Source organism: Sorex fumeus, unplaced genomic scaffold, assembly GCF_029834395.1.
Source record: "Sorex fumeus unplaced genomic scaffold, SorFum_2.1 ptg000067l, whole genome shotgun sequence".
Taxonomy (NCBI): Eukaryota; Metazoa; Chordata; class Mammalia; order Eulipotyphla; family Soricidae; genus Sorex; species Sorex fumeus.
The window spans coordinates 2,240,491-2,263,902 of record NW_026606124.1 but is presented as its reverse complement, the minus strand read 5'-3'; the positions used below and the strand labels follow the sequence as shown (position 1 = coordinate 2,263,902).

The following is a 23,412-nucleotide window of genomic DNA, read 5'->3' as shown; positions in this document are numbered from 1 at the left end:
TTTGCTCTGCTCATCAGTTCTCACTTAAGGGAAGAAGCTCAATAAAATTTTATTGGCACATCAGGGGATAGAGTCTAAGAACCAGTCTATTGTAAAGAATTGAAAGCAGATACTTTGAAGTGGGATAGTCCAGGTTGTGGCAAATTAATTTCTCTGTGCCTCAATTTTTCCTACTGTCAATACCTACCTCAAAAGGTTTTCACCCAAAAGGAGAGAGTAAAAGGAAATATGCTTGCCACAGGGGTGGGGGGCTGGATGGGATGGGGGTGATGGGAGAGATATTGGGAACATTGGTGGTGGAGAATGGCCACTGGAGGAGAGATGGATACTCGATCACTGTATGACAGAAATGTAAGCACAAAACTTTTTAAGCCTGTAACTGTACCTTATGATGATTCATTAATAATAATAATAATAATAATAAATCAGTTCTCAAGAAAAAAAAAAGGTTGTTTTCAGGGTGAATAATTAGAAAGCACTTTGAATAGTACCTGGAACAGAATTAAGTCCCGCGTTGGCTGCAATCATGTTTATTGAAACACCCAGTGTCTGCCCACTCTGTAGGGCAGCTGCCCCCCCAGGATTTCAAGTGGGAACAGGGAGCACTGTGGCAGGGGAAACGGTCCTGCGAAGACTAAGCTCTGGCTCTGTTCTAAGGGAGAGATGCCAATGACCGAAAGTTCTCCCCTCGAACACTAGTGCATCCTTCTGTATTACGTTTCCCTTGGAGGACCCCAATACGGTACTCTGCGATCTGAGGGCCTACGTCAGGAGAATCTAACTGGGTTATCTGTCTTCTTTCTAATCGGCTGCATGAAGCATGAGCTAAAGATCAACTACCTGGACTGGAAGAATCACTGTATTTTCAAAGAGCTTAAAAAAAAAATACTATGCGTACACACACTTAAAAGAAAAAAAAAGGAAAGAAACAAAGAAAAACAACAGCTTTGGTCTCTAAGAATGCTATCAGGAACACAGTTTAGTGATGAGGCTAAGGCTTTTAAGACCACCAGCTTGAGCTCCAGTTCTAGAGCGAATCATTGCAACCCTCTGGACTGTCATCTACATAGAAAGAGAAGGGAAGGAGTGAATGTCTCACTGGACTGTTGTGAAGCTTGATTAAAGGAGGACTGGCACAGTGGCTGCCACCCAGCAAGGTCTCAACTGGTTCCCTGTGCCCTGGGCTAGGTCCATGGCCTATACATACGGCAAGAGGCTCTCAGCTCTTGAGTCTCAGCTACTGAGGCTCGAGTCCCTCCCTAACAGTTCACAGCCCTCCCAAGCCCTCCCAGACCAGTTCTTGGAACCCTCCTCACCTTCCCTTCCCCAGACTGCTACTAAATTGATGAAGCTAAAAGGGTTTGTTCATGTCGGTATATTTATATGTAAATACAAAACTGTATCGCTGTAAGATACTGAATATGAACATTTACAATTATTTTCTGACTCTGACTCAGTTCATTGACGTTAAATACAGAATGAAAAAAATCGTAAAAATAAGAATATATACATTCAAAGAGCTCATTACAGTATAAAATTATTGAGGTCTGGTCAGTTGCCAACCTCATCTGTGATGGGGGAAGATTTAAGGTTCCTGGGATTTCCTTGGAATCGTGACTGCTGGGGAGTCTTGCGTCCCTCCCTGGCACCGCAGAAGGGAGAGGTCAGGAGTGAACAGGACAGGCTGGGTGAGGCAGACCAAAGCGTGACCGCAGGGAACGACCTTGCCCACGCAGGGGTAAGCTCTTTCCTGACAGAACCCACCCAGCTTGAGAGCCTGCATCTGGCAAGCCAACAGGCAGGAAGAAGCAGGCATCTGGGTGGACAGGGCCACGCTGCATAGGAAAGGAATCTTCCAGCTCCAGAGAAAGGAGTCCCAGCTCATTCTCCCAGAGAGTCTCATTCTAGCTCCTCCTCTCGCACCCACGCTCCCTTCTCTCTCCTCCTAAGAACTTCGTAGCAGTTGCTTTTGGCCGTCTTGTCAGTGAGTTCGTGTCTAACCCAATCCCTGAGGGAGAGGGGTGGGGGAGGGTCTGGAATCACAGTGGAGGTCTGTTCCCCGAATTGGCAAAGTAAACAGAGAAGGATCCCTAGAGAAGGGCTGCCCATGCTGACTGGAACCCGTGTCTCCACAGCCCGGTGTTCCTGGCTCCAAGGGAGCGCCCTGGAAGGAGAGATGTCGCTACTCGGGCAGCAGGTCAGGAGGAGCACGCGAGGGGAGAGGTCTGTGTGCTGCTGCCCAGTACTGCGGTCCGACAGCAGAAGGCCTGGTCCCCAGTCCCCGCTAGGCCGGGACAAACAGAAGGTCTGAGAAGCACGGAGTCCTGGCCTGTGACGTGGAGCCCCAGGAACGTCTACAAAGGAGTATCTCTCTGTATATGTTTTTATAGAGTATGACCATATTACCACATACAATATATATTATATACACACGTACATATGGACCCATACACGGAAGTGCACATACATACAGACACACACAGAGAATGACAGGAAAGACTGGAATACGCGTCCTAGGTATAAACGTGCTTGGCACTCAGGACGTCCTCTAGAATATGGAACTTGGTCAAGCTCTCTGGGAAGGAAGGTGGGTGCGCAACAAACCTCCCGAGTGTATCCTAAAAAAGGGAAGGAAACAGGAAAGGGACCGTGAGGAAGTGAGTGGCGTCAGGAAAGGGGGGAAGGCAAGCTCCTTCCCCGCGCATCTCGGGGCCCCTGGCAAGACTTGATAGCCACAATTTGGTTTTAATAAGGCACAGTTCAATAGCAGGTGCTAGGAATTCAGAACACATTGCTGCTGGCCCTTTCTCGTGGCAATTCCACCACATCTCTCTAGCCAAAGGGAAAGGCTGCCTCGCGTGCACACGTGCGCCGGGAGACACAGGAAGAGCTTGGTCCATGGCTTCGACGTAACGGCAACCTACAGGCTCAGCGGTGTCCAGGGAAGTGTAAGGAAGGCTGACCAGCAGGTGGGAGGCTCATGGGTCAGTTACTGATCCTCCATGGCCAGGAGGCTGTGGGTGGAGGGGACCATGCCCTCCCGCTCCGCGAACTCCAGGATTGCCTTGTAGCAAAAATAGTACTGCTCGGGGGTCTGGATGCTGAAGGCCCGCTGGGTCCTCATGCGGGACACCGTCCGGAACACGTTAAGGGTGCCGAGCTCCTCCAGCTGTGCCAGGCAGATGTCCAGTGAGCAGAAGGTGCCTGAGGGAAGAAAGAGGGGGTCACTCCTGGTCCACCTTTCCTCCCTCCCTCCCTCTAAACCAAGTACCCCAGATCGGAAAACAGGGATGAGGCTGACGGCCAGGGACCCTCGTGGCAGAAAACCAGCTGACCTGAGGCCTTAAAAATCTAAAGGAAGAGTCACAGGGAATGGCGGGAGGCCACAGGGATGACAATGGCACATATGGGGTCATAGGAAGAGGAGGGGGCGTAGGAGGGAGTTCATAATAGCTGGACAGTAGGGCCTGCATGCAGGAGCCTCAAGTTCAATCATGGGCGTCATATGGTCCTCCCAAACTCTACCGCGAGTGGCCCAAGCCAGGAATGGCCCCTGAGCCCCAAGCATACCCCTTCCCACCTCACCAAAACATAAAATAAAACAAAGGTAAGCAGTCCCAGTATTGCTCATCCACTCAAGACCAAAGTTGCTGATGGGTTCCAGAGTGGAGAGTCCGGCTCGGGGTGGACTGGGCAGGGGGCCTCTGCCAGGGGCTCGCAAGCTCCAGCACAAAGCACCACTCTTCAGCAGTGCTCCCCAAATTAGGTGACACAGTCCCTAGGCGGCTCTGAATGGTGGGGGCCGGGAGGGAGGGGTAGCCTCCAGCACAACTACTGGGGGCGCCAGGGGAAGGAAGGCTCTTGATATCTGCTTGCTTAAAAGAGGAAAATTTCCAGAGGAGCGAAGTGATCCCGCCTCACCCCCCCCCCGGAATGTGTGTCTATGTAAAAATATACATATATTTGCAGGTGGGGGGGTGGAGGTTTATTTTCTGGACTACACCCAGCATTACTCAGGGGTAAGCTTAGAGATACTCGCAGTCCTTCAGGGACCCTGAGGTGGTAGGGAAGCATGGGCATGTACTCAGTCCCTGGAGCCATCGCGCCAGTCCTGAAATACATACTCTGGCCAGCACACTCAGTACTAGGGACATTAAAAAGACTTTTTAAAAAATTTTTTTTATTAGCGAAACACTGGGACCCATGGTGGTGGAGGACGGGTGCTGGTGGAGGGATGGGTACTTGATGAATATTTTGGCTTTTTGGGTCACACCTGGTGATGCTCAGGGGTTACTCCTGGCTCTGCACTCAGGAATTACTCCTGGCGGTGCTTGGGGGACCATATGGGATGCCGGGGATCGAACCGGGCTTGGCTGCATGCGAGGCACATGTATTCCCCATTGTACTATCGCTTCAGACCCATTGAAAGGATCTTAAGGAGGAATTTTTCATGGCGATTCACACCACTGGGTGAAATTCTCACCAAGTGCCACCCAAACTCTGTGAATCCTCCCGACTTGCACTGTGCCGGCCGCTGAGGCTATGCCAGGTCTATTACCTGTCCTGCCAATGCCCGCACTGCAGTGGACCACGATGGGTGGCTCAGGGTTCTGCCCTCTGGATCGTGCGCCCACGGTGCTGATGGCCAGTCTCTGCTGGTTCCTAACCACTCGCAGGAAGTCAATGAGGGAAGCTGCCGAGGACGGGACACCATAATCTGGCCAGCTCAGAAACTGAAAGTGGGTCACCTGGCGTTTCTGCCGCTCCTTGGATGAAAAGAGAAGCACAAGTTAATGAGGTCATTTCTGCTTGCCCCTGACGATCTTCTGCTTCTTCCGGCTGCTGGCCCCCTAGTATCCCTCCACCAAGAACACTGCCTCGGCAACCCTCAAATTTTTCCCACAGTTGCTTCTTTCTAAGCCCAAAGGAAAGGTTCAATGCCTGAAGAGAACAGAGTTTCTAGATTGGCTGACCAATTTCTTTTCCTTTATATTCCTACGCAATGTTGCTACAGTGTCGAGACAATACAGTTGATAATAGCCGAGTTAAGTATCCTGAACCTATTCCCAGAAAAAAATGGAAGCAACTTAGAAGCTTTCTGGAATTCTGCCTATATCCTTCGGAGATTGTCTTTAAAACAAAGTTTCTCCCCCAGTTTAAAAAAATACGAGAGAGAACAGAGATCCACATTTACCTCTGTGCTGTGAATTTCTAGCGTTGTCTTCTTATAATGGTTCATGTTCTCCACGCCCAGGTTGGTCACTGTTAGGAAGCCAAACTGCAGCTGTGAGTCCTTTTCCAAAGGCCAGTACTGGCCACACTTTCTCCTGCCGCCCTCTTCAAAGCTGCAGACAGACAGAATAAAATCAGCCTTCCCGCCTTCCTCCAGGCCTATGCTGCTGTATCTTGAGCTGCTTCTAACTGGCACCCTCGCTTTTGTTCTAAACACATGTAACAGCATGTGTTCAACAGTCTATGTTTGCATCTATTTATTTAGCCAACATTCAGTCCACCTTCAAGATCACCTTTGATCTCTTTCCCGATACCGCAGATACTCTCATATATCTGGGTTAATACCAGGTGGTCAAAAATGACCAAAAAATATGGTGGGGCAGACACTCTGCTCTGTATCTGAGCCACTATTCACCCCAGGGAAGGTCCCTGACTAGCAAAAAGAGTGGAAAAGACACCTCCCGGCGGCCAGCACCAAGTGTGTGGAAGGGCCTGTAGTCCACTTCAAAACCCACAGCACGGGGCGGAGCGATAGCGTAACAGGTAGGAGATTCGCCTTGCATGCAACCAGCCCAGGTTCGATCCCTGGAATCCCATACGGTCCTCCGAGCACCGAGGAGGAGCACCGCCGGGAGTAATTCCTTTGGACAGAAACAGGAGTAACCCCTGAACGTCGCTGAGTATGACCCAAAAAGCCAAACAAACAAAAAACCAAAATAATCCTCAGTGCTTCCAAAACACTCTAAAGTAGTCAGAACTTCTACAACTTCTACAACTAACTTCTACATCTCTATGTCAAGAATGGCCTTCTCAGGGCTGGGGCTGGAGCGATAGCACAGCGGGGAGGGCATTTGCCTTGCACACGGCCGATCCAGGTTCGATTCCCAGCATCCTATATGGTCCCCTGAGCACCACCAGGAGTCATTCCTGAGTGCGTGAGCCAGGAGTGACCCCTGTGCATCGCCGGGTGTGACCCAAAAAGCAAAAAAAAAAAAAAAAAAAAGAATGGCCTTTTCAGCTCCTGAGGACTGGAGTCTCATTCATTTCTTCCTTATCTGAAACAGGTGATAATGGTCATCACCACAATGATGGTCCAAATAGAACAGGTAATTCCTGGTGTCTCAGCAGATATGTAAAGCAACGTTTAGAAAATATGACTCCCACGGACAGCTTCTTGCCTGATTTGTTACCTTTCACTCCTCTTTATCGTTTTGGGGCCACATTCTGGGTACAAGAGGCTGCTCCCAGCTTGGTGCTCAGGAGCCCATTGTAGCCAGCACTGGGCCCAGCTCCCAGCATACAAAGCTCATGAATGAGGCCTCTGGGCTCTCGCCCAGCCCTCCTCTCACATCTTTTTTTTTTCTAGTTCTCCTATAGGTGGAACTAGGCACCAAGAGGGAAATGGTCACAAGGCACTGGGGACAGAGTGCCGAGGGGAGCCAGCAAGTCAGAAAGCAGGGTAGCTGCCCTCTGGAAGCAGGGACCAGACCAAACTAAACTGCCAATCACTGTCCCCCTCTTTGTTGCTAATACACACAAAAAAACGGCATGAATTAATTTCAACCAAAGAATCTCATATTAATCCTGTTTCTAAAAAAAGTGAATTGCAGGCAGCTGGAGAGATAATGGAGCAGGTAGGGTGCTTGCCTTGCATGCAGCCGACTGGGATTCAATCCCTGCACCTCCTGTGGTCCCCTAAGCCCCTCCAGGAGTGATCCCTAAGTGCAGAGCCAGGAGAAAGCCCTGAGCACTGCCAGCTGTGACTCCAAAACAAAACTGTGGCCTGCAGCTGAGAAACAGTACAGGGTGAAGGCGTGCCTGCCCTGCATTTGGCTGACCCCCTGTAATCCCCTTACCACATGGTGTTAAAAAAAAGTGGCCCCCTCAAGCAGAGCCAGGGGTAGCCCTCAAGCACCACCGGATGTGGCCCCAAAAAGAAACAAAAAGCTGAATCGCCCGTATTTCCCAGTACTTCTTTCAGTGACCAAGGCCAAGGCTGAGATGAATTTAACTGGAACTGTTATCGGTCACAGGAATAAAAGCCTTGTCTTGGCCAGAGAGAGAGGGTAGCGGGTAAGCCGCTTGCTCTGCACGAGGCCAACCTGTGTTTGATCCCTGGCACCCCAGATGGTTCCCTAGGCACCACGAGGTGTGACCCCTAAGTGCAGAGCCAAGAGTCATCCCTGAGCATTGCCAGGCGTAGCTCAGAGACAAAAAACAAAAACAAAAGCTCTGCTAAGTTAGATCTTGAACTTTCCATTACCCCCCGCACTGTGTTGACTCTGGACCAGCTAAGGAAAAAGCATCTCCAACTCTTTGTTGTTGTTGATGTTGTTTGGGCGGGGGGTGGGGGGGGGGTTGGAGTTGGATGGGGAGCACATCCAGTGGTGCTCAGGGCTTACTCCTGACTCTGTGCTCAGTGATCATTCCTGGCGGGCTCAGAGGAACATATGCTGGGGATCGGACCCGGGTTGGCTGCATGCAAGGCAAACTCCCTCCCAACTGCACTATTGCTCTGGCCCCAACATCTCAACCTCCTTGCCAACTGTTTTCCTAATCTTCTCTTCCCCTTCCTTTCCTTCTTTCTTAAGGGGGTCACACCTGGCTGTGCTCAGGGCTTACTCCTGGCTCTTCACTCAGGGATCAATCCTAGTAGGATTTGGGGGACCATATAGGGTGTTGGGGATCAAACTTAGGGCAGCTGCAGGCAGTGCAGGCACCTTAGCTGCTGTACTATGTCCAGACTCTACGCCATTCTTTCTATAAGCTAACCGCGTCTCTTGAATCACTGTGCTTAGGGACGGTGAGGACCAGGACACACGGTAAGAACGGGACTCCACTCACCGGGTGGTCATGACGATCACCAGCACCTTTTGCTCCCAGACCATGAGCCAGAAATCGTGATAGGTATTCTCCAGAGGGCCTGAAATGAAGAGAAGACAAGGACTGTGATCTTGGGGGGCACTCCTTGCCTTATTAAGCTCTCGTGTTTTCCCTAGCTATTAACTCCCATCTACAGGTGCTTGTTCCCCACTAATCAAGGTGGTCCTCAGACCACCAGGGTCAACATCCTAGGAGAAGTATAAGAAATGCATAACCTGTGTTTTATAAGCTCCCAGAGGGAAGGGATGGCTAAGAACTGGTATTCAGCTCCAGGAAGCTCTCACCAGAACTTACCTGGCTGTACCTGGGAGCCACCAGGGCTACACCAAGTGGTGCTTGGGGAGGTAACATGGTACCAGGTCCTGGTGCATGCAAAGCCTACATCCCCGATCACTGAGCTACTCCACATTCCTTGCACTGTGATTCTTCGATCTCTCTGCCTTAAGAAGTTGGAGGTAAGGGCAGGACAGTGCGAAGGGCTGAGCACATGATCTGATGCAGGAGTCCCCAGGCACCATCCAAAGCACCACGTTTCCCCAAGAACCACAGGAGTGACCCTGAAATACTGCTGGGTGGGGCCGTGCCACCAAGCCTGGCTGTGGGGCTGAATCAATCTATCAAAGGTCTACTTTGAGGGGGTTTGGTGCCACCAGCAGGTCAATCTGTACCCGTGAGGCGAGTGCATCAGCAGCCTGACGGCGCCTTCAGACTTCCAGATACCCCAAAATTGCTGCTGTGCCTTTGGCCAGACCCCAAAAACGTGGGGCAAAGTTTACCAAGAAAGTAAATGGCCAAAAGTTAGGTATGTGGGAGACACACCCACAAACCACCTGCGGCTCAGCTATATAATTGGAGGCAAGGCCTCTCTGGCTCCTGATTGAACTGCTTAACGGCCGTGATCCCAGAGACTCAAAAACAAATCTAGAAACCCAATGGCTTTTGGCAGAAATGCGTCCGGACCCCACAGTAGGTTACTGTTGCTGGGCCACCCCAGGGGGGAAAGGGTACTGTCCCTCCGCCTGTAGTGGCTCGGGGGCCACCATCCTCCAGAGGCCACTGGACAGTCAGGATTGGACCCACAGTGATGAGACATGCGGGGCCTCACGGATTGGGGGTGGAGCCGGCCTCTTCCTCCCCATCCCAATGAGACCCTGAGTCGCCACCCACAAATGGCCTCTCTGGTTCCTGATCAAGCTGCTTAATGGCCATGATCCCAGAGACTCAGAAACAAATCACAGAACCCAGTGGCCTTTGGCAGAAATGCGTCCAGCTCCTGCAGTAGGTTACTGTCGCCGGGTCACCCCAGGTGGGAATAGGTTTTGTGCCTTGGCCTGTTCCCCCTGGCGGCCCGGTGGCTGCCATCCTCCAGAAGCCACCGGACAGTCAGGTTTGGGCCCACAATGATGAGACACTTGGGGCCTCACGGGATAGGGGTGGAGCCTGCCCTTTCCTCCCTGTCCCAATGAGACCCCAAGTCGCCTCCCATGAATGGCCTCTCTGGCTCCTTATCAAGCTGCTTAACGGCCATGATCCCAGAGACTCAGTAGGTTACTGTCGCTGGGCTACCCCAGTGGGGAAAGGGTGCTGTCCCTCTGCCTGCTCCCCCTTGGCAATTCGGTGGCTGCCATCCTCCAGAGGACATTGGACAGTCAGGTTTGGGCCCTCAGTGACGAGACACGCAGGGCCTCACGAGATGGGGGTGGAGTCAGTCCTTTCCACCCCGTCCCAACAAGACCCGGAGTCACTGCACTCGAACGGCCTCTCTGGTTCCTGATCAAGGTGCTTAATGGCCATGATCCCAGAGACTCAGGAACAAATCTCAGAACCCAGCAGGTTTTGGCAGAAATCCTTCCAGATTTAATTGTTAAAAGTTCGGAATTCAAAACTGCGCAGCCACTACTGCAGTCTCTCAATATCATATGTTATTCATAACCAGCAATAGAAAACAAATTGTCTACTGTTGCCTTTTCAGCAGATCTGACTGTTGGGGTAATATCCCAAATAATAACGGTGGGTCTGGTGTCAAAATACTGAATGTGATCAAAGTAGAGAGAGAGTAATGTGGAAATCATCTGCTCCACAGGTAGGGGGAGGGTGCGGGATGGGGGTATACTGGGGTTGTTGGGGGTGGAGAATGGGCACTGGTGAAGGTGCGGGTGTTTCATTGTATGACCGAGACTTAGACCTTAAAGCTTTGTAACTTCTCTCACGGTGATTCAACAAATAAAATTATAAAAAATGAAAAAAAGTCTACTTTGGAGGGGGTTCTATAGAGGCAAGGCTATTGAGAAGGAAACCAAGGAGCTGAAAGAAGTTGACTCTGATGCCCATTGCCTTCATCTTCCAGATGAAGACGGCAAGTTCTAAAAATTCATTTACCTTTATAATGTTTCCTTTCTCTCCTCTCTTCTTCCTTGCTCTCTCTTTCTAGTGCTCAGGAGGCCATATGATGCCAGGGATTGAGACTGGGTCCCCCGCATGCAAAGGACACATTCAGCTCTCTCTCTAGCTGAAAATGATTTTGGATTGGTTGGCTGGCTATTTTTGGGGGGGATCGCATCTGGGGTGCCATGGATCAAACCCAAGTTGGCACATGCAAGGCCCTCCCTGCTGTCGTGTCACTACAACCCTCCCAAGGATCACTTAGAGGAACCATCTGTACCCCCCAGAGCCCAGTGCCTCAATGTCGAACTTGGCACACACCATCCCAGGAGAACATCACTAGTGTGCTCTAAGGGTACAGAAACCAGCAAAAGCCTCGCAGGAAGCAATACCCCTCTGGACTCTGTGCTTGAGAAGTTTCAGCTCCATTCCTGGCCTTCCATAAAGAGCATTTCAATGGACAGTGAGCTCTGATGTCCCATTTTCCTACGGGTAAGTCTAAGACAGTTAGAAATTTGCATAAGTGTTCTATGTTCGGGCTGGAGCGATAGCACAGCGGTAGGGCGTTTGCCTTGCATGCAGCCAACATGGTCGACCCGAGTTTGATTCCTCTGCCCCTCTCGGAGAGCCCGGCAAGCTACCGAGAGTATCTCGCCCGCGGGGCAGAGCCTGGCAAGCTCCCCGTGACGTATTCGATATGCCAGACACAGTAACAACAAAGTCTCCAATGGAGACGTTACTGGGCCCGCTCGAGCAAATCAATGAACAACGGGAGGACAGTGACAGTTCTACGTTCAAATCTCCAGCTTATCCTATGCAGTGAGTTTCCAGGCATATCTGGCAGAGAACTGTACACCTTTCATCTGCCTTCCTCAAGACCTCTAACATTTATGAAAAGTTAGTAACCAGTAACAAAAGCATTTCAAATTACTATGCTCGAGCGGGCCCGGTAACGTCTCCATTGGAGACTTTGTTGTTACTGTGTCTGGCATATCGAATACTCTCGGTAGCTTGCCGGGCTCTCCGAGAGGGGCGGAGGAATCGAACTCGGGTCGGCCATGTTGGCTGCGTGCAAGGCAAACGCCCTACCCGCTGTGCTATCGCTCCAGTCCCTTCGTGGTCAAATTACTATGAACTTTAAAAATAATGTTCTCAGATGACTGGATAATGAAGCTATGGTATGTATGCACAGTGGAATTCTACCTTAAGAAAAGTCTGGGCCTTAGCGATAGCACAGCGGGTAGGGTGTTCGCCTTGCACCCGGCCAACCTGGGTTCGACCCCCAGCATCCCAAGCACCACCAGGAGTGATTCAAGAGTGCAGAGCCAGGAATAACCCCTGAGCATCGCTGGGTGTGACCCAAAAAGAAAAAAAAAAGATAAAGTCTGAGGTCAGAGAGACAGTACAGACGACAGGACACTTGCCTTGCATGCGGCCAACCAGATTCAAACCCTGGCACACAATGTGGTTCCCTGATCCCCACCGGGAGCGATCCCTGAGTGCAATGCCAGGAGTAAGCCCTGAGCACAGGTGGATGTGGCCCAAAACCAAATCAAAACAAACAAGATGAAGCCATGCAATTTGCTGCCATGTGGACGGACCTGGAAATACCAAGCTGAGTGAAATTAGTAAGAGGGAGAGAGACGACTACCGAATCCTCTCTCTCATATTTGGGACATAAACTTCGTAGAGGAATAACAAAGGTCCAGAGGCAATAGAAACGAAGGGCAGGAGAACTGGTTTTCAGTTGGAAGCGTGCCACTAGGGTGGGTGGGGGGGGGGGCAGGTTAGGGAAGAGAATACTAGGACAGTACTGGAGGGGAAAAGTACCTGTCACAGAAGGCAGACTCAGGGGCAGGAGGGAAACTGGGGGCACTGGTGGAAGGAAGTGGACACTGGTGAAGGGACTGGTGCTAGAACATTGTACACCTGAAACTTAATGAGTAACTCTGTACTCTGTAACTCAAGGTGATCCCATATATTTATATATGTATACATATATATATATATATATATATTTATCCCCCCCTCACCAACCAGGAATGTAACTTAGCAGTATAGCATTTGTTTTCCATGTCTGGGCTCCAGGATCTGATCTCCACCACCACAACAAAAAAATTTTCATTAATTAAAAATTATAATACCAGGGACCCGTACAAGAGTACAGCTGGTTGGGTGCTTTTCTTGCACGTGGCTGACCCGGTTTGGACCAGAGCACCCAAGATGCTCCCTGGGGGGAGGCCAGGAGTGGTACCTGAGCACAGAGCCTGGAGTAAGCCCTAAGTACCACTAGGTGCCAAAGACCTGGTATTATATTTGTCTTTGACATAAGCCCTTGCCTTGTACTTGGCGGTTGCCGACTCAATCCCAAGCACCCCATGGTCCCCCAAGCAGCACCACAAGGAACTCCTGAGCACAAAGTCAGGATTAAGTCCTGAGCACTGCCACTGTGGCTCCCAACCCCACCTCCACTAACAAAAAAATTATAATATCATATGGTACAAACAGGTTGACTACATAAAATGGACTTAGAAAGGGCAAGACTAACTTACCTTGTGTACCAATGTACGCATTCTTCTGCTTATAACCATCCATGAAGCTGGCATTGATGTAATCTGTCTAATGATAAAAAGAAAAATATCATTGCAGCTACACAGAATACACTTCTGGGCAGGAAAATCATCCACTAGGTATTACCCAGCTTTGTGTCTTCTTTCCTTGTCAGGCAGAGAAGCAAAAGCACATGCCTTGCACAGATGAGGTCCTAAGTGTAACATCGCATTCCCCAGTCCCGCGGCCCCCTAAAAAAATTCACTTCCACAAGTACTTCTGAGATAACTGTATATTCAGATGCAGAAAAATCAATCTACACCCTCCCTCATACTATACACAAAAACTAACTCAAAACAAAATGCATCACAGATCCAATGTGAGAGCCGAAACTATAAAACCTTAAAAGAAAACTAAGGATTAAATCTTTGTTACAGCGCCAGAAAGATATTACAGTGGGTGAGTGCTTGCCTTCAAGTAGCCAACCCAGTTTTGACCCCTGGCACCTAATATGATCCCCCAAGTACCACCAAGAGTAATTCCTGAGTGAAGAGTCAGGAGTAATCCCTGAGTATTACTGGGTATGGCACAAAAATACAAGCCAAAAAAATTTAATTTTTTGTGACCATGGGCTAACCAAAACATTTAGATAAGACAACCAAAGTACAAGTAAAAAGAAAAAACAAAACAGATAAACTATGCTAAAATTTCAAAATATTGTGCTTGAAATTACACTATCAAGAAAAAAAAACAGAATGTACATTTAATAAGGACCTTATCTAATATATATAAAGAAATCCCCATCTCAATTAGTTAAAAGACAAATAAGCTAACTTTAATATGTGCCCAAAGTAGGACACATATTAAAGTCCTACTTTGGACAAACTTGCAGGCTATCGAATGTAGCCTGCCCACAGGGCAGAGTCTGGCAAACTCCCCGTGGCGTACCCAATATGCCAAATACCAGTAACAATGATGGGTCTCATTCTCCTAAAGAGCCTTGAATATAATCTCGGGGCTAGGATGAAAGAGACGTTACTGGGGCCTGCTCAAGGCAATCGACGAATAACAGGATGATGAAATGAAATGAAAATATGTGCCAAAAAAGTAAATGAAAATTAAAATAGGCAAAGAGGGGCCAACGTGATCGTAGTAGAGTGGTTAGGTAGCTTGCTCTGCCTGTGGCCAACCTGGTTTGATCCCAGCACCCAGTACGGCCCCCAAGCCTGCCAGGAGTGAGCCCTGAGCCCCTCTGCGTATGGCCCATAATCAAATTTTTTTGTTGTTTTTAATGGAAAAGAGGGCCAAAGAGACAGAACAAGGGTCAAGGATCTTGCCTTGCACGTGACTGACCCTGGCACCGCAAATGGTCCTCCAAAGCCCACCAGGGATGATCCTTCAGTACAGAGCCAGGAATAAGCTCTGAGCACATCCAAAAAACCAAACAAACAGAAAACAAAGCAAATGATCTAACAGATACTTCCCAGAGAAGATATATTAATGGCGAATAATCACCTGAAAAGATGCCTGAATCATTAGGAATAAAGAAAATGCAAACCAAACCGCTGCACGCCCACTAGAATGGTACCGGTAGGCAACAGTGGTCAATGCTGCCAAGGAGGCAGAGAAACAGAACTCGCAAACACACAGGCCAGCACCAATGCCAAGTGAAGCACTGACTTCGGGAAACAGTTTGACAGTTTCTCCAAAGGTGAAAGAGTGTTACCACATGACCCAGTAATACATCCAAAGGAGTACTGATACACAAATATTTAAAAGTAGCATTATTCAGAAGAATAAAAAAACCACAAATACTCCTAACTGCTGAATGGATGATTAAGACGTAGTGTATCCGGACAACGAGCTGGGGGAGAGTGGTATTCAGAAGGCGCAGGAAGTGAGAGGCTCACTGGGGATTGTCACTCAGTAACATGGGGAGGGTTCAATACACAGGTCTGAGGACCCAGCACTGCGCAGGGCTCTAGGTCTATACCTGAGGATGCTCGGTGAACTATGCAGTGCCAGAAATTGAACCCAGAGAGGGCACAGATGCGCCTGAACCCTACCCTCTGCACTCTCTCCCAGAACCTCAAAAATGAATTATTCCTTGGGCCAGAGCAACAGTACAGTGGGTGAGGCCTTGCACGCGGCCAACCTGGGTTCAAACCTCAGCATCCCATATGGTCCCCTGAGCCCCTCCAGGAGTAATACCTGAGCACAGAGCCAAGAGTATCCGGTGAACACTGCTAGGTGTGGCCCCAAGCCAAAAGCAAAAAATAAAAATAAAAAAAAAGATTATTCCTTAGCAATTAAAATGGTATAACTGGGTGAATCCTGAAAACATACAAACCAAAAAAAGTCAGACACAAAAGGTACATAGTATGTAACTGAGCCCCCCCCCCCTTTTTGAACCACACCCAGCAGTGTTCAGGGGCTACTCCTGACCCAGTACTTGGGGGTCATTCCTGGTGGTGCCAGGGGTACCATGAGCACAGAGGATAGAGCCAAGCCTCCTACATGCAAAGCCTGTGCCCTTTGGGCTGTCACACTGCTACCCTCTAGTTATTTCGATGAAGTACCCAGAATAGGTGAATTCACAGAGATCGGTATTAAATCAGGATCGGCTGAGGAGGGACTGCCAATGCTGTAGAGTTTCCTTTTCAGGTGACAAAAATGAGTGCTGATTATGGTGATGGCTGCACAGTTCTAGAAACATATTAAAAACCACTGAATTATTCATTTCCACTGGGTGAATTTTAAGGCCTAAGAAGTGTATCTCAATAAAGCTGTTGTTTACTAAAAAAAGGAATTCGTTACAAATCGCAGCACTGCAGCTCAGGACCAAACACCAAGTGAACGGGGGCAAGATCAACTAACTCGAACCCGAGGCAGAGTGTGGCCGGAGGAGGAAGAATGCCACGGCTGCTATCCGGGACCAAATGCCCACGTTCCACAACTACCTCGAGGATCACAGAGCAGAAGTCAGACAGACTGTAGGGCATTCAGTGAAGAGCTTCTATCCCACTCTGGGGTCTGCTCCAATGTCTTCTCTTTACTTTTACTTTATTTAACATCAATTTGCTGTTGTTGGTTTGTTTTTAGGCTTTTGGGCCACACCTGGCAATGCTCGGGGGTTACTCCTAGCTGAACACTCAGGAATCATTCCTGACAGTGCTCGGGAAGCTGGAGAATGAACCTGGGTCGGCCACATACAAGGCAAGCACCTTCCCTACTATTTCACTTCTCCGACCCCTCAGGATCATCAGAAAGTAAATTCAGCTCCTTTCAAATGATCACCAGTACTGAAACTGAAAATGACCTCAGAGACAGAGAGACAGAGAATAGATTTGGGGCAACCTGAGATAGCAGCAAGAACCAACCCAAGCACACTATGAAATGGGCCAAAAGAATCAATAAAACCATGACTAACATCTTCACAATTCCAGGAGCAAATCTGGTGAAGTTACAATAAATCTAAATTTTCTTCTTACTGTGAAATAGAGCATCTGCCAATGTCAGTAGTAATGAGACGCATCAGAATGCAGGTGAAGATATTCAGATTGACTACAAGATGGCTGGATGCATTAGAGACAAAGCAATGAACAAGAGGCAGATAGTAGAGTCCTCTGACTCCAGGAACCCAACTCAACCGCTGCACTCCATTCTGCTCGAGCACATACAAAAAATCCCAAGCACATAGGTGAAATCTACCCTCAGAGATTCGGATTCTTAGCTAATGCTCCCACAGGAAAACCTTCTGAAATCATCTTAGGGCAATGAATCCAATTCATGTGCAGAGAAAGTGTAGGCTCGAAAGAGATGAAAATCATGATTCCTAAAGCCTAGGGAATGTGGCTCTAGGAGAACACATGCCAAAGCATTTGAGAGGTCCTGAGTTCGATCCCTGATATCAGACAGACCTCTGGGCACCCCCAAGTCAGTCCCGGTAGTCACGGAACACCACACCATCATGCCGAAGCACCAGCAGGAGCCCAGAAGGCCCGATGCTATGCGGCTAACACAATCAGAAGGTGAACCACCATCCCAGGCCCCCCCACAATCTGTTTAAGGCCAAATGCATGGCAGTGTTTCCCCCAAAACACACTCTCCAGAGGAAGAGAGAGGGGCGAGAGCTCAGTGGCTGGGTGCATATGTCACACGTGCGAGGCCCCGGTTCAAGTCCCAGCACAAAGAGGAAAAAGAAAATGAGGGGATGTAACAGTTCTCACCGATAGGTATCAGGCTAACCAGGGATACTATATAAATTACTCTGAAAAGCAATTTCAGTAAATGCTGCTTTCTGCAGATAGAAGTTCTCTGAACGGTGTATCAGAAGGGATAAAGAAACGTTAGCACGTACTGGACGAGATATGTAAGGCACGGTGGGTAAAGGCACTTTCCTTCCACGCAGCTGAACCAGGTATGATCCCTGGGACCCATAGTCTCCCTAGCCCACCAGGAGTGATTCCTTAGCACAGACAGAAGCCCTGAGCACTGTTGGGTGTGCCCCCCACCCCCACTGCAAAGCTACATACATTTAGTTTGGGTTTTGTTTTTGGGTCATACCTGTGGTACTGCTCCGGGCTCAGTGCTCAGGGAACCAGGTAGTTCATGGGATCAAACCCAGACTCCATCATGCAAAGCACGCCTTTGAGTTATTTCCCCAGCTCAGATATTTAGTTGCTGAGTTCAAAATTCTAAGTGTGGTGCGTTGCTATAAATAAGTTGTATCAAAAGGAACCCAATTTTTGGGGTTGTTTGGGGGCCACCCTCAGCAGTGCTCAGGGCTTACGTATGGCTCTGTGTCCAGGGACCACTCCTGGTGGGCTCAGGAGTCAATATGGGATGTTGGGGCTCAAACTCAGGCTAGCTGTACGCAAGGAAAATGCCCTACCGCTGTCCTACTGCTCCAGCCCCTCAAAGCGCTCTTTAAAAGCGAACAATTATGTTCAGAGAGACAGGACAATAAATTAATAACAACAAAAAACCTGTGCATCAATATTATGCTAATATCTTTTTGGAATTCAGGATAAATTTTCCACTGATCACTTCAAAGGAAATGAAAGCACTTCAAAGGAAAAGAAAATGATGTACCCTGAAAACCTGCGTTGTATTGACTCAAAAACAGTTCAAGCCTGGAGGGACAAGGCAATCCGCTTAGAGAGCCAGCCTCACGAGTGCCTCGTCCCACGTGCGCCCAGAGCAATTCTGGCAGCTGTGCTGTGTGCACTCCCCTGCAGCGGGTGGCTTCTGGTCACACGGCAGACATGGGTGCGTAAGCACCATAAATAGGTTGTGGCCCCCTGGTCAACACCACAACGAAAAGATGGGGAAGTGACCAGGAAGCAGGATCTCTGGCAAACGTGCATGGGCCTGCAGTCGCCCCTGGCGTGCACAGCCGAGACTGTGGCCTCAGCTGAGAGCAACCCTCCGCCAGCACCTGGGCAGGCAGCACCAGGATAGGAGTGTCAGCCTCAGTGGGCACAGCCTGGCATGTGACCTCCGCAGCAAACACAGCGAACGGGTGCAAACACCACAGCCAGGTGCGTGTGAGACCCCCCAGTCGCTGCAAGAGCAACTACAGTGAATGAAGAGGGGGAGGGGAGACAAGATAATGAAACAGGCCAAGCAAGGACAGGGGCACGGATACGGGTCATGGGCGAAGAGTGTGGTTAGTATTTCAATAAATATCTATACTGGGGCTGGAGTGATAGTACAGCGGGGAGGGTGTTTGCCTTGCACGTGCATCACCCAGGCTTGATCCCTGACATCCCATAGTCCCCAGAGCACCACCAAGAGTGATTCCTGAGTGCAGAGCCAGGAGTAACGCCTGACCGTTGCTTGGTGTGACCCAAAAAGCCAATATGAATATGTGTGTGTATATACATATATATACACACACACACACACTAGTATGTTACACATGACTTTTAGCATGTACAGACATGATTAGAGTAATAAATTATGTAAGATACCCACTTGGGCTGGAGTGATAACACAGCAGTAGGGCGTTTGCCTTGCAAGCGGCCAATATGGCTGAACTGAGTTTGATTCCTCCGCCCCTCTCGGAGTGCCCGGCAAGCTACCAAGAGTATCTCGCCCTCACAGCAAAGCCTGGCAAGCTACCGTGACGTACTAGATATGCCAAACACAGTAACAATTGTCACAGTGGAGAGGTTACTGGGCCTGCTCGAGCAAATCGATGAACAACAGGAGGACAGTGACAGTGAAGATATCCACTTGACCATTTTGTCTCTCTCTCTCTCTCTCTCTCTCTCTCTCTCTCTCTATATATATATATATATATATATATAGGATAACACTGTTTTATCCTTCCTGCATAGCCTCAGGTAGTTCAGGTTTATTGGGTTGCTCCCATCACGGTACTCCCATTCCTCTGTGTTTATTTGTAACTTTCTTCGTGCTCTGTTGACTTGTTAATATTGTTTTTCTCTTTTCCCTAAGTCCTTTGCATAGTTTATTCAGAGCAATGTCCTTTTTTTCTGGACACAAGAAGACAGTATATGCTCTGCTTTTGTAACAGAACCCTGAGTGACATTTTCTCCTGGGCATCTGTTCTCTCACCTAAGCCTCGGCTGCCCTTACTTCCTAGTGCCCCCCAAAGCAGGGTCCTGGTGAGGGACTGGATGGAACCAGGGGCAAGCGGTAAACTATGTGCTGCCCTGGCATTGAGATGGGCCTGGCCAAAGCGCCATAATGCTTAACTTTAAGAGTTTGGTCATGGACGAATGCTGTCATGATCCAAAAAGTGATAACTAGATTTGGACCCTGCTAGGGTTAGGAAAGATTAACCTGTCCTGAGTGCTGTAGTCAGAGTCTGTGGCAAGATGTCCCCAGGAGAGTTGCCCTACAAGTCTCAATGTTATCTCTTACTGTGTCCATACAAAAATAATTAGTATTAAGATGTTGATAAGAGTTATTGGACTGAGGCAGGGAGAAAAACACCTTTTCTGCCTGGTATTCTGCCTGAGGCAGTCAGGAGGGCTTTGGAATACCACTTCGGTGGTGTTCCCTTTGAACTCAGGAATGGCTTTCTTATGTTGATTTGACTATCTGATTGGGTGCAGTGTCAGCCCAGAGTGCTGGGGGGGGGGGGGGGGGGGGGGGAGAGACAAGAGAGCAGGAGAGAGAGGAAGGAGCAGGGCCGTGAGATGGACCCTGGGGAGGCTAGCAAGGGGGACAGAAAGAGAAGAATGTCAAAGAATACAGGAGCAAGCACGTGGAGAGAGAAAGAGGGAGCCCAGGCTGCAAGATGGAGCGCTGATAGATGAGTGGGAGAGAGAGGAGGAGACGGGAGTGAGGGGCAGAGTGAGACTGGAATGGGAGGCTCAGGAAGGGACTGGGGCAGGCGTGTGACGAGAATGGAATAAACAGTATCTGATTAACCAACCAGCTTGGCCCTCATTTCCTCTGTCCGCCCCATGACCCAGGCCACCCAGGCTGGGGGAGCGGTCCGGGGCCCACCCTGAATGAGGGTGGCTAGAGGAAGAGCCTTCGGGGCCTCCCCCTGGCCGCTCTTGGATTTTACACACACACACACACACACACACACACACACACACACACACACACACACACAGTTTGGCCAAACACTTTTCTTGGTCTTCTATATGGAGGAGCCTGGCAAGCTCCCCGTGACGTATTCGATATGCCAGACACAGTAACAACAAAGTCTCCAATGGAGACGTTACTGGGCCCGCTCGAGCAAATCGACGATCAACGGGAGGGCCTTTACTTTGGGGCTGGAGCGATAGCACAGCGGGTAGGGCGTCTGCCTTGCATGCAGCCAACATGGCCGACCCAAGTTCGATTCCTCTGCCCCCTCGGAGAGCCCGGCAAGCTACCGAGAGTATTCGATATGCCAGACACAGTAACAACAAAGTCTCCAATGGAGACGTTACTGGGCCCGCTCGAGCAAATCGATGATCAACGGGAGGGCCTTTACTTTACTTTACTTTACTTATAATCAGAGTTGCTTTGTATTAAACATATACCCACTAGTGGGGAGAATGATGTGACCAAATTTTACAACTAAGGGATAAATAAACACTTTCCTGAAGTCCTTAATTTAATTTTCCCCTGGTGCTGTGAGTACTAAGTAAAAGACCGTGATGTAGCAAAACTAAACCCTTATCTCCCTGACATAAAGTCCACATACATTCCTCCTACTGCAGCTCCAGCGAGCGTCACTCTGAGGGGCCAGGCAGCTCCTCAGACTCCTGAGGAGGTGGCGCGTGTGTCTCTACCTGTGTTTGGCTGCTGCGTTTTGCCAGCTTCACTCTAGTCTGGTCCAGACAGGGCACGTCCCCGTAGCGGTTCTTCTCGAGGTTTCCTGGAGACCTGCAGAAAAAGAACAGGTCGGCTGAAGTACAGGAAAAGAACTGCACACGCGCGTGTGTATGCACGGAGTCTGGCCGCGCAAACGTGCGTGGCAACATCTGTTGGGGATAAAGGAACGAGAACTATTCATTATTTGGTCTACTTAATGACATTAATGCTATGAAAACAAAGGCATTTCCATTCAAAAGAGAAAAAGAAGAGGAAAATGGGACCATACTGTTTTTTCTGTTTTCATTTTTGTTTTTGGACAACAAGCAACAGTGCTCAGAGCTTACTTCTGGTTCTGTACTCAGGGATCACTGCTGGCAGGCTTGGGGGACCATATGGGGTGCCGGGGATCTCACCAGGATTGGCCAAGAGCAAGGCAAACAAATGCCCTACCCACTTTACTAGCTCTCCAGCCCCTGGAGTGAAACATTAAAAAATCTACGTGAGAACAGAATTTACTACTTATTTTCTGAAAAACATTCAAAACGAATGGCTTTACTTTGCTGCCCCAGTAGTGAGAGCCAGACCCAGCACTGCTCAGGGGCTTGGGCCTCTCTCAGTGTCAGGGTGCTGGCACCCTGTTGGTGCTCCGAGGGTCATGCACTTCCGGGGATCAGCCAGGCCTCAAACAGGCAAGACATGCTCTACCCCAGTGACATCTCCAGCCCCTACGTAAATTTCCTGACTTCCAGATTAAAATGGCATGCGGACCACACACATTTTGCTCTACTTCACCCAGTAGCCTCACAAAAATAACAATAAAGGAACTAATCAAGTACAAATCTGCAAAGTGACAGACATTAACAGACAAAAGGATTTCAACCCACTTTGGCAGAGGGAAGGCAGATAAAGGATTCTGGATGATTTGGTTCCTGCAGAAAGCTAAAATCCCAGGGAAATATCTACAGAGAGCCTTCACCCCTCAGCACAGAGCTTCAAGATGAAGCAAAGAGCTGAAAATGAGAGGAATAAATGAAAATCTGAATGGCAGTGGAAACTCCTGCCCTGGTCTCCCCGTCTGATCCTAGTTTTTCATGCAGACCAAGCCTGGAACTTACCAGGCAACAAAGGGAGAATTCTTCTCTGGAAAAAGTTATCAATCCTCCAGAAAAAAATTCTGTCATTTGTTGCGCACAAACAATGAGGCGAATTGACTGTTTTAATTTAAAGCTCATTCGTGTAGGGCAGGCGTGATAATACAGGGGATAGGGCATTTGCCTTGTATTCGGCTGACCTGGTTCAAACCCTGGCACCTCAGACGGTCCCCTGAGCCCGCCAGAATTGGTCTTTGAGGGCAGAGCCAGGAATAAGCCCTGAGAGCTGCCAAGTGTGGCCCAAAGCCCCTTACCACGCCTCCGAAAGCTCCCTCAAGCAAACACCATGCTTCCAAGCAACTTTCAACACAACTGGCGTGAGATGACAACCAAGATCTCCAGATACAAGTACCCTAAGAAACCAACTCAAATACACTTGGAGAAAAAAAGAACAAAAGGGAGTCAATAAAACTACTTCTAACATATCATATTTAACATAGAAAAAGTTATTGTGTATGTGAAATAAGAATAGGATACCATGAAAATGGAGCAGAGAAGAAAAGCTCTTCCAGAGAAAAACAAACACTATGATCCCATTCATGTGATAAGCAGAGAAAGAAAATTACCAGATAAACTAAAACAAAAAGAAACTTTCAGACTGAGAGGCCAATTTGTGGTTATAAGGGGGGTGGAGTAGACATGTAAAACAGTTAATTAGGGGGCTGGAGCGATAGTACAGCAGGTAGGGCGTTTGTCTTGCACTGCCAACCTGGGTTCAATTCCCAGCATCCCATATGGTCCCCTGAGCACCGCCAGGAGTAATTTCTGAGTGCAGAGCCAGGAGTAACCCCTGTGCATCGCTGAGTGTGACCCAAACAACAACAACAACAAAAAGAAGTTAATTAGGGGGTCAGAGTGACAGTGCAGTGGCAGGGCACTTGATTTAAAGGGAGCCAACCATGGTTCAATCCTGGCACGGCAT

At 49.0% G+C, this 23,412-nt stretch overlaps 1 protein-coding gene across 1 annotated transcript in view; it reads right to left on the bottom strand.

Moving 5' to 3' along the window:
* Positions 1-1,360: 1,360 nt before the first annotated feature.
* The window catches only part of PTPN9 (protein tyrosine phosphatase non-receptor type 9), a 94,503-nt gene continuing 72,451 nt past the window's right edge, over positions 1,361-23,412 (bottom strand). Inside the window, exons 8-13 of the mRNA XM_056128764.1 lie at positions 21,315-21,408; positions 13,050-13,116; positions 8,077-8,155; positions 5,195-5,345; positions 4,559-4,766; positions 1,361-3,204 (exon numbers count right to left, since the gene is read on the bottom strand). Of these exons, the coding sequence (XP_055984739.1) occupies positions 2,990-3,204; positions 4,559-4,766; positions 5,195-5,345; positions 8,077-8,155; positions 13,050-13,116; positions 21,315-21,408 (814 nt within the window). The 3' untranslated portion in view covers positions 1,361-2,989. The remainder of the gene's footprint in view (positions 3,205-4,558; positions 4,767-5,194; positions 5,346-8,076; positions 8,156-13,049; positions 13,117-21,314; positions 21,409-23,412) is intronic.